A 17,503-nucleotide genomic window follows, 5' to 3' on the forward strand; every position below is an offset into this window, starting at 1 on the left:
TTTAAGTTCACACATCCATCTGAGCCAGCATCTCTGTCTCCTCAGCTGCTGTCGGGGTGACCAGGCACAAATCAAAGGAACTAAGCCGCAAACAGAGTCAACAGCTAGAGCTCTTGGAGAGTGAACTTCGGAAGGAGATACGCGATGGTAGGCTCCAAGCTCTTTATTTGTAGAATAAAAAAACAAGATCATTTTACTTTTATTTTAACTTTTACCCTTACTCGGAGAGGGCCACGTAATGAGAACTGTTTGTATAATAGGAGACAACTGAACAGCAGGACCTGGGCCGGGCTTTGTGTTTTATTTCAGCTCTTCTCTGCAGCCAACCAAGTAATTATCTATTGTTTCTTCCTTAATGAAAACCAAGGTCATACTCTGTGTTAGACAAAACAGCAGAAGATCTTATCCATTGTGCGTGGAGTTAAAATATTGCTCTTGGGATTCTGTTTTGCAGGCTTTGCTGAGCTTCAGATGGATAAATTGGATGTGGTTGATAGTTTTGGAACTGTTCCTTTCCTTGACTATAAACATTTTGCTCTGAGAACTTTCTTCCCTGAGGTAAAAGAGCATTGATCATATTTCTAAGGTTGAGTCTTGAATAATAATGAAGGTGCTTAGTTCCAAGGAGATGGTAGATAATACACTTGGCGCAAAATACTGGCTTAAGTTAGAGCTAAGCAAGAAAGAAAATAATTATTAATTGCATTGATTAGAGTATAAAGCCAAGCAGTGGGTCACTGGTGATTACTCTTTGTCTGGTAACGAAAACCTAGGAGGGACAGAAGTTCAGAGTGATGATTTTTGCTTTATTTTACTACCAGTGTGGAACTGAATTTGTAGCTGGGAAGTGAGCTAATTCATTCAAAAATCAATAAATTGTGGGCTGGCTAATTTGTTGTGTTTATCTGCCTGACTTACATTGCAGCTACTAGATTATTCACTATTACTTCTCAATTGGAAATGAAAAGTAGGACCAGCCGAAAGGGAGGAAATCAGACGTGTAAAGAATCTGAGTTGCTACCAGGCATTTTTAGCAATGTAAAGTTGTAATGGGTTCTGCTAGGCAGTTTTTCTTTAACTGAACACTCGGTATTGTCCTCAGTTAGTAGAAATAGCTGCACAACATGATTGACTAATTGCTCTGGATCTGCAAGGGGTAGCCTATGGAGCCTTTGGGGTTTGGATCTCACCTCTGTTCTGACACTTCCATTTCCTCACCCACCCACCCAGCCTTCTTCATTCACCCTCCCAAAGCCTTTGGCAAGGTCCGCACTCATCCTGTCTCATCACCTCGCGTCTTGATACCCCAGCTCTGACATATTGCTTCTGTTCTTCTGGTCCAGAATTGGTGACCACAGAGAGACCCAGCCTCTGAACACATCAACCCTGATGACCATATCTATCTAAATCTAGACTTTTAACCAAAGCCAGAAATCTCTCCAGGCCAATGGAGAGAGAGAGTTTATATTATCACCTTACCAGAAACTTTTCAGCTACATTTGGCCAGAAGCCTAGAGTTCAGAAACCCAAACACATGTAGTAAGCAAATTTTTTCTATAATTCTAGAAGCAGACACCATGCTCTGTGATACTGAGTCTCTAGGTTGAGTTACCTTCATGAGACATTTGCTGTATATTTGGGGCCGAATACAATCCTTTGTATTGTATTCAAGAAGGCTATAAACCAAACTTCAGCTTTTTGTCCTTATATTTTTGAAAACTTACCCTCCAGCAATACCAGGGACCAAAATTGGACATTGGCTGCCATAGTCATTTCTTTTCTTTTTTTTTTTCTTTTTTTGGTCAGTTATGTGGCCTGAACTCTGGGCCTGGGCGCTGGCTCTCAGCTCTTCAGCTCAAGGCTAGCACCCTACCACTTGAGCCACAGTGCCACTTCCAACTTTTTCTGTTTATGTGGTACTGAGGAATTGAACACAGGGCCTCATGCATGCAAGGCCAAGCACTCTACCACTAAGCCACCTTCCCAGCTGCATGTCATAGCCATTTCTATGGCAGCTCTGTCTGGAGAGGGGAGGCCGAAGAGGAGAGGCCAAGTTTCTGTGTCAGGAAGACATATGGGGTCTCCACAAAGGTTACCTGAAAGAGTCCTATTTCCCAGCTCTCTGAGATCCCCATTAAGAATTTAGCAGCAATAAAATAACAAGAGATTTCAACCATCAACATGAGTACTGTGTGGGCTTTTACAGTTAATGATTGCCCTTAAGTGCTGAATAGAGTCATCGGTAGCTTAAAAAAAGAAATGTTCCTGTCTCCTAAATTCTGTAATCAAAAGCAAGACAGATTGATGAGTGTCAGAGAACTCTGTTGCAAGTTGAGTGTCTCCAAAAAAAAAGTGCTAGCAACAGTGACACATTTTAGGGAAGAGAAATAGTTGTAAGGAACCAAAATGATTTAATTCAGAATTATGGAAAGCCATAAAAAGAAATCATTGAAAGAGAGGACCTAAGGAGAAACAAGTATAAATTTGTCTGCAACCTATCAAGAAAAACCTAAGCCACAATTGAATTTGTAATAATTAAAAGAAGAGAGCAACATTATATTGGGACACTGCCATTTAAAATGCACGTCAGGCTTCAGATAAGCCCTCATATTAATTAAACACTTTCCTGATTGATTGGGAATTAAGTCTTTGGGCCTGGAGCCTGGGTATTAGAGGAGAGCTTGATAGATCAACCTCTACCAGCCAGTAGTAGGGAAAACAGAGGAATTGTTGGCTCCCAAAAGAGGCTAAGTGATCACCAGCTCCCTGCTTCTTGGCCCTACTGCCTGGTTTTGGCTTTAAAGCTTTGCTTTTCATTAGATTGGCTCCTTTCACTGCGTTTCTGTTTCTCTGTCTCTCTATCTCTCTATCTCTGTCTCTCTGTCTCTGTCTCTCTGTCTCTGACCCTCTGTCTGTCTGTATGACTCTCTTTCTCTCTCTCTCTCTTTCCCACCTGAAAGTAGGAGAAGAAATAAGGGTAAGCTGAGGATCTAATCTCCAGAAAGAGAGAAATTTGAATGAAAGGAGGAAAGAGCCTTGGAATACAGTCAGTCAAGGCAGCATGTCACTAGTTAAAGTTAAGAATCAACCCTGTTAAACTGGTCATTTAGATGAAGTTGATTCAGTAGGAAAGTATTTGGGACTAGAAAATGCAAATCCAGGCCTTGTTTTACTGCTTTTGTCTAGGGGAGAAGTCCATGGTCAAATTAGTTCAAAGTCATCTCAAACTATTCTTCATTAAGTTTACCTTATTAATTTATAAAAATAGACCTACAGTTTCAATTATTACAAAAAGAGAAAGGAAAAAAAGACCTCAGTGTTTATGTTTTTCATTAAAAGTATTCCTCAATATGCTTTTCAAATGTAATCATTCATTCCAAGGAGATTTATGATGTATTTTTTAACTCAAACTTTCAAGTTTATGTTCGAGAGCTACATAGCATAATACATAGAAACACAGTTCCAAACCAGTGGGCTAATAGCATTGTGGTCTAGCCTGCCACAAGTTAGGAATAAGAACAGTAATAGCTGGTTTCAAGCACTTACTCTGAACACTCATTCACATCATTTTCACATTTAGCCCATGAATAGGAACATTACTGTCCCCATTTTACAAATGAAGGAAGTGAAGCACCAAGAGGTTAAATAACTGTCCAAAGTCACATGACCAATATATGGTAAAACCAAGACTGGACCCCAAGAAGTTTGGCTCTGGATTCTATGCACTGCATTCTACCTTTTCTTAATAACGTTGCATATTGAGATAGCAGGTACTACTTGGCTATAAGACTGGTGCGAACTTACCAGTAAAATTCAAGATTTCTCCTTACAAGGTAAATTGCTTGAGGAGTAGTCTGCCATTCACATAAACTTCTCCAACCATCTCTTTAACTTTTGAATCAATTCTTTTTTAAAATGTGAAGGGATGGATCCCTTCACTTACCCAACAGGAGACTGATGAGCAGTAATATTTATTCTTCTTAGAGGCTTTCTGAATTCACTGGTGTTTCTTGAGAGCTGAATAATTATTTATTATGTATTGTAAGGTATGCATTGAGCATAAGTCCAGGGTCTCTTCAGATTAGCAAATAGCGTCTCTACTTTATTAAAACAGACTTGGGTATTATAACAAAAAATACATTCTTCATTTCCTTTGGATGTTATGAATAATAAAAGTGTCTCCTTCCTCTCAGTCAGGTGGCTTCACACACATCTTCACTGAAGATATGCATGTAAGTCTCTAAGTTTTCATTTTTAGCCCAGTGACTGCCTGACTCTCACAGTGCTATCATCATCATTATCATCTCCATTATGATTATTTTGAACTTTTATTGTGGGTTTTTGGATCATGAATTCAATATTGAATAATTCATTGTCTTGGAAAAACCCTTTGTGAATCTACTTTCTAACTTTACACTTAGATTATATTATATGATATTCTTTTTTTTCTCTCATTCTTTTTTCCCCCTAGAACAGAGATGCCAATGGCAAGAATGAAAGCCTCACCGCTCTGGATGCCTTGATCTGCAATAAAAGTTTCCTGGTTACTGTCATCCATACTCTAGAAAAGCAGAAAAACTTCTCAGTAAAGGACAGGTAGTAAGGCAATTCTTTTATATTTTGAAAGCCCTTAAGCAGAGAAAATAAAACTGGAGCTCCTTATTTTATTTCCAATCTATTACCTGCACTTAAACATGAACTTCAGCATTAGGGGTGTGATGCGGCTAGGATACCTTGGATTTCACATCATAGTGCTCCAACACAAATTCTTTTTTTTTTTTTTGGTCGGTTGTGGGGCTTGAACTCTGGGCCTGGGCGCTGTCCCTCAGCTCTTCAGCTCAAGGCGAGCGCTCTACCGCTTGAGCTACAGCACCACTTCCGGTTTTCTGGTGGTTTATTGGAGATAGGAGTCTCACGGTCTCTCTTGCCCGGGCTGGCTTTGAACCACAATCCTCAGATCTCAGCCTCTTGAGTAGCTAGGATTACAGGCGTGAGCCACCAGTGCCCAGCTCCAACACAAATTCTATCTTGGAGATACACATGTACAAAACAACTCTCTCCAAAAACCCTGAAAACCCCCATCACTATGAAAAAACCCCACCAAATTCTTAATTAAAAAAAGCAGAAGTGTTAATTTTTAAAAATACCCTGAAAATTTAGAAGATTCACTTCTTGTTACTTCTTTAGTTTAAGTGCTGTTTAAATACTTAAATGCTTTAGTGTAAGCACAGAAAATGTCATGACGTTAACAACATTCTTGTGCAGTTTTAGGACTTGAAGATAGAGTCTAAAGCAAAGAGTAACCCATAAAATAGCATTCCTTGCCTCAGTGAACTTCCCTAGAAACCATTAGTAACCCAGCCACACTCAGGGCTGATGCTTAATGGAGGCTTTATTTTTAAACAGGTGTCTGTTTGCTTCCTTCTTAACCATTGCTCTACAAACCAAGCTGGTCTACCTGACCAGCATCTTGGAGGTGCTGACCAGGGACCTGATGGAACAATCTAGCAACATGCAGCCTAAACTCATGCTAAGGCGCACAGAGTCTGTGGTGGAAAAACTACTCACAAACTGGATGTCTGTCTGCTTGTCTGGTTTTCTTCGGGTAAGTGTCACCATGTCCCTTGGCCAGGGTCAGAGGTAAGACAATAGGTGATTATTTTTAGCAGACACCAGTGTCTTTGCCAAGAAGAGTCCAGAATGCTCCATGGTGTCAGCATTTAACTGTATTTGATCCTGGTCCCTTCCTGGAAGCAGACAGAGGAAGAAAATAAAAAATAATTTTTGCTACAAATGTAGCAAAAATGGCCTGCCCACACTCATTTAAAATTTCTTCAGGTAAGACTCTTCAAGTGAGCTCACTTTCTTACCCTTAACATTTGTTAACACCCAGAGCCCCAGCAGCTCATTTAAGAAAATGTAGTGAGGGCTGGGAGTGTGGCTTAGCAATAGAGAGCTTGCCTTGCATGCATGAAGCCCTGGGTTTGATTCCTCAGGACCACATAACAGAAAAAGCCGGAAGTGGCGCTGTGGCTCAAGAGGTGGAGTGCTAGCCTTGAGCAAAAGCAGCTCAGGAACAGTGTCCAGGCCCTGAGTTCAAGCCCCAGTAGTAGTGAGGCAGAGTATTTCAAATACAGAAGAGAACAAACTGTTTCCAAGGCCTCTGAAACATTTACAACGACTCATCACCCACGCCCATTTTCTGAAAGCCGATGACAGTCATTTTTACCAGGCATTCTACATTAAAGCAAATCCCCAAAGTCTTTTGCCCTCGGAATTCTCTTTGCTGGAGTGACTGTTCCAATGTGGTTGTAATATAATTGCATCTTACATCTGGGGGGAAGGGGGAATGCAAACTTTCCACAGATTCCATAGTTAATAAAGTGAGCCTCAGAACCCACTTGACTTTGCCATTTTCTTGGTTGTTTGACCTGTAGACTTGGCAAAAGAATATTTGTAGGACTGTTTTTGAGGTCCAGATGAGAGCATGTATGCAATTATCACTGAGTAAGCACTCCATAGATGCTGGCCATTATTGTTATAAAATATTAATATCAGAATTAAGGGTATTCTCTTGACTCCATCTAAGTTCAACCCCGTGTGGCCCGTGGTATAGAAAGTTCTGATTCCTTCTTCAGTTGCATTTCACCAGCCATCCAGATTCTAGCAAAACAGCCTAACTGTGCATTTGCAGTGAGTTTCAAAATCTAATTAAACTCTGAATAAGATACACTGTTATGCCACAGGTTTTAACAGCATTATTTAAGTTGAGACCCAAAGCGGCACTCTAAATAGGCTGTGCTTAATGTTTAATGCAATCTTACAAGGAGATAACATAATATTTTTTTAATTTTTTTACCAACTCCTGCCTCTCCCAAGGCAATGCCCGTTTATTAAGATTAATGAAATCTGCCTGTTTTTCTGTTTACTTGGTATCCATCATCATAGGCTTGGGGGAGGTGTCACACAGTTATTTCTGGGGTGAGCATCTTTTACTTCATTTCAGTCATAACTGCTATGGCAAGGTGCAATGATGGGGGATTCTCACCCAGGTACCAGCTCTTGGTTCTTAAAGGTCGATTCCTGCCCCCACTGAGTCTCGGAATCCAATGTGCCTGCCCTCTGCGAGATGGAGGAGCAGAAAAGCAACTCTGGCCTTGGCTCCCTACCTCTGGGGATCCACTTAACGTCCACCAAAAGAAGGGTATTGTCATTGGTTTTAAATTCCTTCCTAGCTCTTTCTACTGGGATCTTGTGATTCTGCTTCTGAGCTCTCAAGGACTGCTCTTGGGCATGAAAGGGGTGAAGTATTCTGAAAATCTGGGCTTCGAGCCCAAACAACCCCCTTGAGCAAAGCATTCTGGGTCAAGATTTCTCTGTGCTGATTCAAGAGTGTGTGGAGCACTTGGGTGGCGAGGGGGTGGCACAGCACCGGGCGGAAGTGGCATCTAGCCAGTTGGCGATAGTTTCGCTTTCACTGGGATAATTCCCTCTGGTGCTGAGCTCCTGGCACCCGCACCCAGGTGCCCAGGGGGGCTGCACAGAGGCTGCGCTGTCCTCCTGCCCGGCCCCATGGACAGCACTTGCTCTATGAGGTCCAGGTAATGTCCTCACCCAAACTGCAAGGCCTGCTGGGAAATGTTACAATAATCTATTTATCATTGGTCATTTATGGGCTATGCCAGACATTAGGTTAAAAGCTTTGCTTACATTATCTCATTTAATCTCCTTAATGGTCCTGAGGGGTGAGTGTCCTTATGACTATTTTACATTGGGGGGAATTGAGGCACACAGAATAGATGGACTCTCCCCAGGTCCCACAGCTGATGCAAACAATGCCAGGATCTGACAGCTCGCAGCCACCCTCCGTGTGCTAGGACCAGAGTCATCCCTGGTCTGTTACCAGGTGTTCTCAGCAGCTATAGGTTACCTAGGTCTTGTGTTCGGTGGTAACAAGAAACCTCATGGTTTCACCCTGTGGTGGTTTCAAAACTACAAAGGCCTAGGCCTCCTCTCCACACAAGTCAGTCGAGTGGGCGTACCAAGGGGATCCCGTTGGACCCATTGAGTTTTGTTTTTTGTTTTTTGGCCAGTCCTGGGGCTTGAATTCAGGGCCTGGTCACTGTCCTTGAGCTTCTTTTGCTCAAGGCTAGCACTCTACCACTTGAGCCACAGCACTACTTCAAGCTTATTGTTTATATGGTACTGAGGAATCGAATCCAGGGCTTCGTGCATGCTAGGCAAGCACTCTACCACTAAGCTACATTCTCAGTCCAGCCATGGAGTTTCTAAGGAGAGTCCTCAATCATCCCCAGAGATCCTGGGAATGATTAGAGCCATGGCAAAAACCAGATGCTCTCTCTCAGTCTAGCACCTCCTGGAGAACTCTGGAGAATCCTGGCTACAAGGTGTTTGAGTAACTCTCCCTCCACATAGCCTAGGAGAGCCCATCTAGTCCCCCATTCAACCTTTTGGGGCACATCCAGCCCCGGCACGCGAGCATTCAGCTGAGTCTCTGACCTGTGCTGGAGGAAGACAGTGAGTTTCTCATTTTGTGGTCCGGATGTGCCTGGGAGGGGGAGGAGGGGGGATGGAGAAAAGTGCAAAGCGTGGTGAGGCTGTGAACCAGCAAATAAAGGAAGTTTCTTATGAGAATTAGCTATCATATACTGCTCCCTTTGCCTCCTCTCCTTGGAAATTTTTGAACATTCCCCCTCCATCTTGTGCTAAAGAAGAAACTCAAAAGTGTATCAGCAGGGGAGAGAGATGCAGGGAAGGGAACAGGAGAAGGCAGGACAGGCTAGCTGGAGGGTAACAGAAGAGGCAAGAGGAAGCCCCAGGACGGAGGAGGGCAAATGTGCTTAGAGTAGGGTAGAGGAAGATGACAAAGTAGGGAAGGTGGAGACTAAAAACAGCTAGTAGCTAATTCATTCAAGCTGGGTACTTTGGCCATTCAGCTTAACTATGTAGCTGGGATGCTTTCAGCCCTTTATCACCACCAAGGTACTTGGACTTCCTGGCCCTGATCACAGCTCTTTCTCCCTCACATATGGTCTTAATGGCCAGGGATCATAGGAAGCATTTATTTAGCAGATAGTTTAAAGCTGACCCAGGGCAATGTGCCTTTGGGAGGGCTCTGCTTAAGCATGGCTGCAAGTTTAAGGCATTTCAATAACAGAAGAGGAGATAGAACCACCACCAGGACAAAATACACAGGGCCCAAGTTTGGGGATAGAAGCCATTAGGATGTTTGGGAAAAGCTTTAGAAAACACTGAACTGGCTCTGGTCTAGACTATACCATTGGAGCTGGGTACTGGTGAAGATTCCCAGGATGGACTGCCCCACATGGTCTGAGAATGGCAAGCGTCAGGCCTGGCACAGGGGGAGGAGACAGGCCTCCAAATAGTGGAAGAGACGGCCACACCCCTGTTCATACCAAAACACAGCCTCCTTGGTGAGGTATAAAATATTCTTCCCTTCATCCCTGTTGCCTAAGGTAATTGCAAATCATTTGTTAAGATGTCATTTTGTCTTGGTTTGTTAAGAGCAATTAACTAAGCATGTAAACAAAGTTGAATCTCCACCTTGACTAGCCATTCTTAAGCATTAGCCAAGGGTAAACATCTGGCCACCATAGATGAACTCAAACATGAAATAACAGAGAACTACAGGGGCAGGCCATGAGAGGGTGTGTGTGCGTACACATGCGCACTGTGAAGAAGACAGTTTCCTGAGTTTGACTTCCAATCCCAGTTGGAGAGATACGTGTTTTCTCGGGAGTTGCATGTTGATTGTTAGAAAACACTGCCTCCTGTCTCCTGTCATACTGCCATAAATTGAAACTTTCAATTCTTTGGGAAATGCAATGGCTTCTGCAAAAAGCTAACTTAACTGTCACTTGTGCATCTTTTCCAAGGAGACTGTTGGAGAACCATTCTACTTGTTGGTGACGACCCTGAACCAGAAAATAAACAAGGGTCCAGTGGACGTCATCACATGCAAAGCGCTGTACACTCTCAACGAAGACTGGCTGCTGTGGCAGGTTCCCGAATTCAGTACCGTGGTATGTTTGCCATTGAGGGCTGGGTTCAGACTCTATCATGAGGCTGGCTGGGGAAAAGAGCATGAGGGAAAGGGGTGGGTCACTTAAAATGAACTGACATCTTTCTATTGTGGGATTCCTCATACATTTAATTAAAAGCGGTAGTTGATAAAATATTAACACGTGTGCACATAATAGATTTTAATTACTTAGATTGGGGGGAGAAAGCCTTGTGATGATGCCTGGGGTACTCATCAATTTCCAAAGATTTTAATATCAGGATTGCTGATAGCTTTTCAGCAGCAGCAAAGGAAACACAAAGTGCTCCCTATTCAGCACTTATAATTGCAATCAGAATTTCTCAAATGGCTCTGCTCTGGGAAGACAATGTGTGAAGATATATTTCAACCAAATTGAGGCCGTCTTATTTTAGAACGATAACACAAGACAAATTCCACTGCGTTTCCCCATGCAACATGACGCTCTTACTTTATTTTCATGGATTAGTTACAAATGTTTGGTGTCATGCACTTAATGTACTGTGATCTCATAGATATTTTTAGAGAAGCCCTGTAAATCACTACAGGAAGATGAGCTGGTTGCTGACAGATTTCACCCACTGGATACCTTCCTTTTAACCCCTTCCCACTCCACCTACTCATGACCCACCCTAAATAAAGAGATCAACTTGGGGCACGTTCAGGTATTTCATAGAGGGAACCCTGCATAAAAAGTATCTCCAGAATTACTTAGGAATGTTCTAAGCTTCACTGTTAGTATGGACTTGTCGACCAGGTTGCTGTGTTTGGATTTGATCTTCAGTGTTCTGGAGACTCTGGGCTTCTTCACCATCTCGTTAGTGGAGAGGGAGGAAAAGATTCCACTGGGGTTTAGATATTGCTCACTAAGTTGCCAAGACTCTCGTGGCTTCGCTCAGGATGGCGAGTGCTGGTTGGTGTCATCCTGCAAGAATTCACTCCTAATTGGAGAAGGCACCACATAGCTATGGACCATGACTGGTTATGCCCTCTGGTGGGGAAATGGTCCAGAGACCAGCTGTTTCCAGTTGTCATGCCAGATCTTGCACATTCTTCCATCAGACAAGGCCCTGTGCTCAGGAGACATCTGAGAGGCCAGAAGTTAAACTTTGCTCAGAGTTCTGATCCTGCACCTGAGAGGTAATACAGTAATTCTCAAACTTGAGTATCATGCACCGCAGTCTCCTGGAGAGCTTGTTAGACACCAACTGCCAGGTAGCACCTGAGTGTCTGCTTTGGGGAATCTGGAGTGTGGTGTGGGAATTTGCATTTCCAGCCTGCTCTTTGGGCCACTGCTCATGAAGTATTGGTTAAGAGCTCCAGTTCTGGAGCTGGGCAGGTTCATATAATACCTCTGCTTCTAGCCGGCTGTGTGACACCGAACAAAGTCTCTAGGCTTCTCTAGACCTCAGTCTCCCTGGGGGTAAATGGACATGATCTGGTACTTGCCCATGTTATGGGGTATGTTAAAGATTAAGAAAACCTGTATTGTATGAAGCATAGGAAATATTACCTAGCCCGTAAGCTTTACTCAGCCTGATGGAACAGTGTTGTGGGCAGATGCAGATCTAGATGGACCTGTGTAGGGCCCTCCCTAATTAACTGAGCCTGTCAGGGACAGAGCCCAGTCTTGGAGACATGCTTTCATCTCTCTCCGGGTAATTCTAGTGTGCATCCAACATGTAGACCACCACTGGCCACCCTGAAGAACAAAAGCTCAGACGTGGACTCCTCTTTCTCAGGACTCTCTTGGGTTGTCTGCAGACAGAGGCTTTTGGTCCAAACCTAGAACATGTTCATGCTTTTACTTTAGAGTTCCTTAGCAGCTCCAAAGGTTCTTGGTATCATTTGGATATGGTTTGTTTTCACCAAATTTGTGGGGAAGTTTAATTACCAATAAAATGCTATTTGAAGCTGGTGGGGATTCTGGGCACTAGTGACTCACACCTGTAATCCTAGCTACTCAGGAGGCTGAGATCTGAGGGTCATGGTTCAAAGCCAGCCAGGGTAGAAGAGTCCTGGTGAAACTCTTTATCTTGGGGCTGGGAAGGTGGCTCAGTGGTAGAGTGCTTGCCTTGCATGCATGAGGCCCTGGGTTCGATTCCTCAATACCCCATAAGCAAAAAGAAAAAAGCTGGAAGTGGCGCTGTGGCTCAAGTAGTAGAGTGCTAGCCTTGAGCTGAAGAGCTGAGGGATAGCGCCCAGGCCCATGACCGGACCTCCTCCCCTCCAAAAAAAGAAACTCTTTATCTTCAATTAACCACTCAAAAACTGGAAGTGGGGCTCAAAGTAGTAGAGCTCTAGCCTTGAAAGCTTAGGGTGGGGCCTTTAAGACTTAGCTATAGAGATAGGGGAAATAGGTAGGGTGACATTTGCCCGCAGTCTCAGTGAGCTAGGATTGTGGTGTAAGCACAAAAAGCTGGGGGTATGATTCAAGGGGTAGAACCCCTGCCTTCCAAATGTGAGGTCCTGAGTTCAAACTTCAGAGAAAAAAAGAATTAGGTCATAGGAGCTGTGAGCCCCTGTCGCTACAATCTGCGGGCTTCTCGGCTTGTTCCTGAGCCCCTTCTCCCCTTGTGCTCTCTCTCCATTCGTCTCACTGCTGTGCACCCTGCACGGTACGGCTTGTGGCCCTTGCCCAAGGGCAAAAGATGCCAGCTAGCATCATTCTCTTAGATTCCCAGAAGTCTGAACTCAATCACCCTCTTTCTGTTAGTGATCCTCAGCCCCAGGTGAAGCTGGTATTTTGTTATAACAATGTAAAATGGGTTCAGCCAGTTGCCAAAGAGAAATGCTTGCAATGAATGTAGGTTGGGGCCCAGGAAGGGTTGGGGGGGAGCTAGGGGGGTGGGAAACAGGGACCCAGTGCTGTAGCATTTTCACAGAAACATTGCACCTAGACAGAAGAGAGAGAAAAGGAAGGGTGGGGGAAGAAGTCAGCTGCCTGAAGCAAATTTGGGGTGGGGGGGGAATTGAGTCCTTTAAATGCTTCACTTCTGAACGCTTTCTCTCCCTTTCATTTCAAAACATTATTTCTTTCACAGTCAATTAAGACCATGTGTTTCTGATTTGTCAGCACTCTACTCATCATCAAAATGTTACTTGATCTTAGAGAAATTCATGTTGACTCTTGAAAAAAAAATTACCCCCTTTATAACCCCAAGGGAGAAAAGCAAATGGAAAATTAAATCTATGTGTTTCTTTGCAAATTTGGATTTGCCAGTGGAGAGAGCTGAGGCTGGAAAGGGGTGGGCCTCTTGTATCTGAGGGCCTAGCCTTGAAGAATGAGTTTTAATGCCTTTTATTGGCCCTTGTCCCAAGTCGCTTTCATGGTGTCTGATTATACTAGAAGCTCAAGAGGAGGCACATGATCCTATCTAAGCTTGTGTGACAAAACGTTAGCAGAAGGTCAATATAAAAAATTTAAGGTTTTTCATTTCCTTTCAGGCAAGTTCTCCCAGCCTGAACCATCATATTTCTAATTTTCTCCCTTTCTCCTCCCCCTCCCTCTTCCTACCTCCCTTTCCTCAACCTCCCAGGATATACACCCTGTGGGTTTTTAAGTCTTGCTTTGCTAAATTTGCCTGAGGTGGTTTATGTAATTGGAAACCAAGGTGTGGTGAGCAAACATGATTGTGTGTGTGTGTGTGTGTGTGTGTGTGTGTGTGTGTGTGTGTGTGTTCTTTCAAGGAAAGTTCAAATGTACAACAGCAGCTTGAGCAACTTGAAATGACAGCCTAGGGCCATAGCCAGGACACATTTGAGAAAAGACCTCCACGCACGGCACCCCTCCAAACCCGGCACCTTCTTTAACAACCTTAAAAGTTAGGTTTCACACCTCTAAGTTTAGGATGCCGTCTCCCTGAGGTGTGAGGTATTTTCTAGAACATAAGGACATCCTGCCAATTTCTGATGCACAAATCATTGTACTAACAAATGGACTCTGTGCAGGCATGCTTTCATTTTTCCTTGTACTTTGGGAGGAAAACACCTGACTTCCCTCCATCTAAGGGAAGCGCCACAAAGCCACTCTCTAAGCAACCAACCAGACACCCCAGACTGGCGTTCAGCAAGGCAGACCCCTCTAATAAATACCAGGAAAGGCTATGCCCACACAGCACCCTAGATTCCCTTCAATTTTCAGGTATTCCCATTTGACAGAAGAGGAAAGAGACCCAGCACTCTGCTGTGTTTCCCCCTGCAAAACCATAGGCATGCTAACATCTGTTTGACAAGGCATCTCAGGCCCTCCCTGGCTTTCCCTCCTGTTAAAGGCTTGATTTTTGAGCAGAGTGCCTCAAGGCTTAAGGACTTCAGTTCCAGGAATATGGACCACATGGGAGAAGGGACATTTGCTGCCTCACTTTCCAGAGGAGATGAGAAAAGCCAATAACTCGTAGCAGGCGTGCTGAATTAGCAAGAGAAGGTTGACTTGTAATCAAAGTTAAGCGAGAAATGGTTTTTTGAACTCTTAAACCCAGGAAATGAGCTTGCCAATCTGCTGTATCTGAGAGATAGCATCTCGGCACCCTGGGAAACAGTGTTCCGACAACCAGAATATTGCACTCATTCTCATATCTATAAGCAAGTCTTCAAGATTATTAGAAATTCTTGAAAATGCACATGGCCACGCCTGCAGAAATTGTAATGCCTCCATGATGATTTATTACAGGTTTATGTCAGCCTACACTAGTGTCTTTTCCTCCCCAGAGGTTTTTATTTGGGGACAATCATGTTTAATAAAGTATTTCATATACAACAGAACACTGGCTAACCCTAACACAAGTTTCTCATCTACGTGTTTCCGACCATACCTCTCTCCAGCTCCTCTGATTCCATTTAGTTTGTCCTTGTGGAAGATCCATTATCCTCATAATTAAACAACCCACTGTCCTGATTAAGGCATTCTCTTTTACTTCAATTACATCCCATTGTTCATTAAATCCTGATGTTTGCACTTCAACAATCTTGTTTTTAATACTCGTAGCATTTGTGGAGAAACTGGGAAGTTAATTAACAATTCTTGAGCTCTTTTTTTTTCTTTCTACCATAGTACAAATCATTTCCAGTATGACTTAACAAAAATCCTGAAAGCATTACTAACTTCATAGTTAGTGTTCTTAGCTTCCTGATCAAAGAGTGAAACCATTTTTTATAATCATGTTAGGTAAGTCATTCCCCAGTTGATGGCAAGCTGTAGAAAATGAAAAATTAACTTTGAGTGCTTTAAAATGGTTTTCCTCTTCACGGTCTTTCTTCTCACACCTATAATCTTGGAATTAGAAATGTAATTTAGTTATCGAAGTACAAAAGTATTTAATTCTCTTTTCTTTGGCTCAGATGTGACTTTTATTATCTCATTGTTAGAGTCCTTATTTATATGTGTGCTTTTCAGAGAATGGTAACTTCAAATGGTGATAAAAATATATCTTAGCTTTGACTTTTAGCATTGCCAGTTAGTAGCCTTCCACTAGAGCAAGGATCAGCAACTTGTAACAGCCTGTGGACCAAATGTGGCCCCCAGACTATTTTTATAAATAAAGTTTTATTAGAAAGCAGTCATGATGATTCATTTCCTGCTTCTATGCTACAATGGCAGAGTTGAGAAGCTGCAACAGAGTCTATGAGCCCTGAAAGCTACTACCCAGCCCTTCACAAAAAGGTTTGACTCTTGGTCTGTACTTGACATAATAGAGGGGAAAAAAATCAAATTCTCTCTCTTACTTAAAAAAGATGTGGTCTCTTTCTGCTTCTGGGAACATAGCAATGGCAGAGCCTGTCACTGCCCACAAATCTGAAACTCAAGGTTATTGAAATTCTTGAAAAAACTGCACGCGGCCACGCCTGCAGAAATCGTAATGCCTCCATGATGATTTATTAAAGGTTTATGTCAGCCTACACTAGGTCTTTTCCTGAAACTCATGGGATTCTTTGCAGCAACGACAATCAGCGAAAATATTGAGAGAAATTGGGTGGAGCTAAATTAGATAGCTTTGCTCACTTTATTTTAGGGAAAAAATGTTGGAAATGCTGCTAAATTTAGAAACATTGGTGAGGGTGACTTACATTTGGGGAAAATCTCTCCAATCCTCTTGTTCTTTTTTTTTTTTTCAATTTATTACCTTGAAACAGTTGCACAGAGGGGTTCCAATTCAACATGCGAATATATGAATATGATGCATCTTGATCAATATCACCCTCCCATCACTCTCCCCCATCTCTCCCAACATCCCCATCCCCTCAGATTACCTGGTTCTAGTTTCATGTATGTATATGGAAGATTATGACTGTCTTCATCCATCCACCCTTCCTCTCTCCATTTGTCTGCTCCCCACCTTTTAGCTGCCCCACGCTTGGCAGCACATCTTCTGCCCCTCCCTGCCATTGTAGAGTAGAGGTAAGGGAGCCCTAGATCCAGGAAGCTTGGGGGCAGACCAGTTGGGGTGTGGAGAAAGGCCTGTTGGCCCAGAGCCCAGGTGACACCGCTAGGATAAGCAGGGCCTCTGACTCCAGACTGGAAGACTTGGATGCTTTTCTGAGCTTGCTCTAAGAAGCAGACTTCGCTCTTGCCTTTCATTTGGCCCTGAAATGGAATTAGAAGTATATTTTATAGGTTTTACTTAATGAAAGCAATGATTACTCTAAGACTGTTTACAGTGAAGTTGCTGGTTCATAATAAATTCTTTGACAATTACTTCCTAGGTATTATAATGCATCCCAGTCAGGATGCAGCAGCCTCTCTGCCCTCATTAGCCAGCAAGAAGGTAAAGCAACTAATGAGGCAGACCATCTTCCTCCCAAGGGAAACTGCCTCTTCCCCGCCTTTGATTCACACACACACACACACACACACACACACACACACACACACACACACACACACACACACAGAGCCTCATTTCCTTGCCTCAATACCAGAAGCTGCCAAATTGTTTTCAGGGATGCTGAGAACAACACTAATGAAGCAGGAATGTGGTTCCATGTGCAGGTGCTGTGGCACCTGGGGTCTGACAGTTCTGGGTTTGAATCTGGGTTGAGCCACTTTATGGAGTGGCTGTGTGACCTTGGGCAAGTCGCTTACCTCTTTCCTCATCCATAAATAGTCATAAATTGTTAGGAGGATATGCACGCCTATCTTGCTGTACTCCAGAGGAAGTTCTCATTTAGGTCCGTGAAGTGGTAGGTTTGATGATGGGTAATATAGAGGAGTTGATTGAAATCATTTCTCTCCCTCCCTCCTTTCCTTTCTCTCCCTCCCTTCCTTTCCCTTCCTCCTTCCTTTCTCTCTCTCCCTCCCTCCCTTTCTCTCCCTCCCTCCCTCCCTTCTTTCCCTCCTTCCTTCCTTCCCTCCCTCCTTCCTTCCTTCATTTTTGTGCCAGTACTAGGGATTAAACTGAAGACCTGGGTTGGGTCTACCACTTG

General features: G+C 43.4%; 1 protein-coding gene across 1 annotated transcript in view; it reads left to right on the forward strand.

Moving 5' to 3' along the window:
* The window catches only part of Plxnc1 (plexin C1), a gene marked incomplete at its 5' end in the record, with an annotated part of 150,640 nt that overhangs the window by 102,676 nt on the left and 30,461 nt on the right, over nt 1–17,503 (forward strand). Inside the window, 6 exons of the mRNA XM_013018900.1 lie at nt 46–147; nt 455–558; nt 4,194–4,232; nt 4,472–4,596; nt 5,407–5,605; nt 9,918–10,064. Of these exons, the coding sequence (XP_012874354.1) occupies nt 46–147; nt 455–558; nt 4,194–4,232; nt 4,472–4,596; nt 5,407–5,605; nt 9,918–10,064 (716 nt within the window). The remainder of the gene's footprint in view (nt 1–45; nt 148–454; nt 559–4,193; nt 4,233–4,471; nt 4,597–5,406; nt 5,606–9,917; nt 10,065–17,503) is intronic.

This window comes from Dipodomys ordii, unplaced genomic scaffold (genome assembly GCF_000151885.1).
Source record: "Dipodomys ordii isolate 6190 unplaced genomic scaffold, Dord_2.0 Scaffold3, whole genome shotgun sequence".
In the NCBI taxonomy this organism is placed as follows: domain Eukaryota; kingdom Metazoa; phylum Chordata; class Mammalia; order Rodentia; family Heteromyidae; genus Dipodomys; species Dipodomys ordii.